Genomic DNA, 1,091 nt, shown 5'->3' with positions numbered 1-1,091 from the left:
CATATATATGGTGGTCTTTATTTTATAGTTAAAATTTATGTTTATTAAATAAAGTCTAAAGTTATAACTTATCGTGGATCCCATTAAAACTGTTGTTTGCTTTGGAAACTTGCAACTAAATTAAAAAACGTAGAATAAAGTCCTGCGTACGTTTCACAGGCAGATGGATCCATGGTGAAGGAGGTGGTCTGTGGACTCGATGCCACACGTTCAGGGTTTGACTGGTGCTGGGAGGGTTGGACTTTAGCCCGGTCCACTTTGCTGCACCCACACTTCCATCTGTCAACTGTTCTGCTGGTGCTGGCCCAGTTTCCTTCCAATGAGGACCTCTTCCTTTGAACCAGGGGTTTGGTTTATGACACAGCTCCTCCTCAGCTTTTCTCTTGAACCAGGGGTTTGCTTTGTGTTCTGGAACCTGATCTGGAACCGGTTTAGATTCGAGGGTTTGAGTCGAGTGTTGATCATTTCCGCTGCCTTTTTTCTCATCTTTAGTCCTCTCAACGTGTTTGTCCCTGCTGGCCGACCTTTCACCTCTGCTTTTTGTTTCTTCATGGTTTCCAGCTCTGAAGTGGTGGTTTGGTCGAAGGCTGCAGTCCCTCTTGGACTCTCCCTCCTCAGCCTTGCCTCTCATTTCCCTCGGCGCTCCTCCTACGCCTCCTCCCTTCTCCTCCCTGTCCTTTAAACGCTTGTTGGGATACGCCCTGTCAGGACACTGCATCGTGCGACCCGCAGAGACGTGGAGCGAACGACCACAGCTGAGGTTAAAGGGCTGGAAAGTCCGACCAGCGAAGAACAGACCAGCAGGTGGGCGAGGGCGGAGGAGTCGAGGAGGCCAGGGTGGAAACCCCTGGACGGACCACCATGGATGGGAAGCAGGGACGGATTGTTGGAGGTTTGAGGAAAATGCGACAGCGCTCCTGGAGGTGGCCTGACAGAGACCAGGACGTCGTCGAGGACAGAAGGAGGAACTGAATGACATCAAACGGTGAAGGAACATGGAGCAGCTGGAGTGAAATACAGGAAACGTTTATCTTTATTACAAAAACAATTCCCACAGAAATACAGATTTATTCAATTTATTCACAAACACT

General features: G+C 49.0%; 1 protein-coding gene across 1 annotated transcript in view; it reads right to left on the bottom strand.

Moving 5' to 3' along the window:
• Positions 1-150: 150 nt before the first annotated feature.
• Positions 151-1,091, bottom strand: part of LOC106511985 (protein angel homolog 2) — a gene marked incomplete at its 3' end in the record, with an annotated part of 3,817 nt that continues 2,876 nt past the window's right edge. The window contains 1 exon segment of the mRNA XM_014000693.1: positions 151-1,004. Within this exon segment, the coding sequence (XP_013856147.1) occupies positions 151-1,004 (854 nt within the window).

The sequence above is a fragment of the Austrofundulus limnaeus genome, unplaced genomic scaffold (genome assembly GCF_001266775.1).
Source record: "Austrofundulus limnaeus strain Quisiro unplaced genomic scaffold, Austrofundulus_limnaeus-1.0 Scaffold3768, whole genome shotgun sequence".
Lineage (NCBI taxonomy): Eukaryota > Metazoa > Chordata > Actinopteri > Cyprinodontiformes > Rivulidae > Austrofundulus > Austrofundulus limnaeus.
The sequence above is the reverse complement of the archived record's forward strand: the minus strand, read 5'-3'. Positions and strand labels throughout refer to the sequence as shown.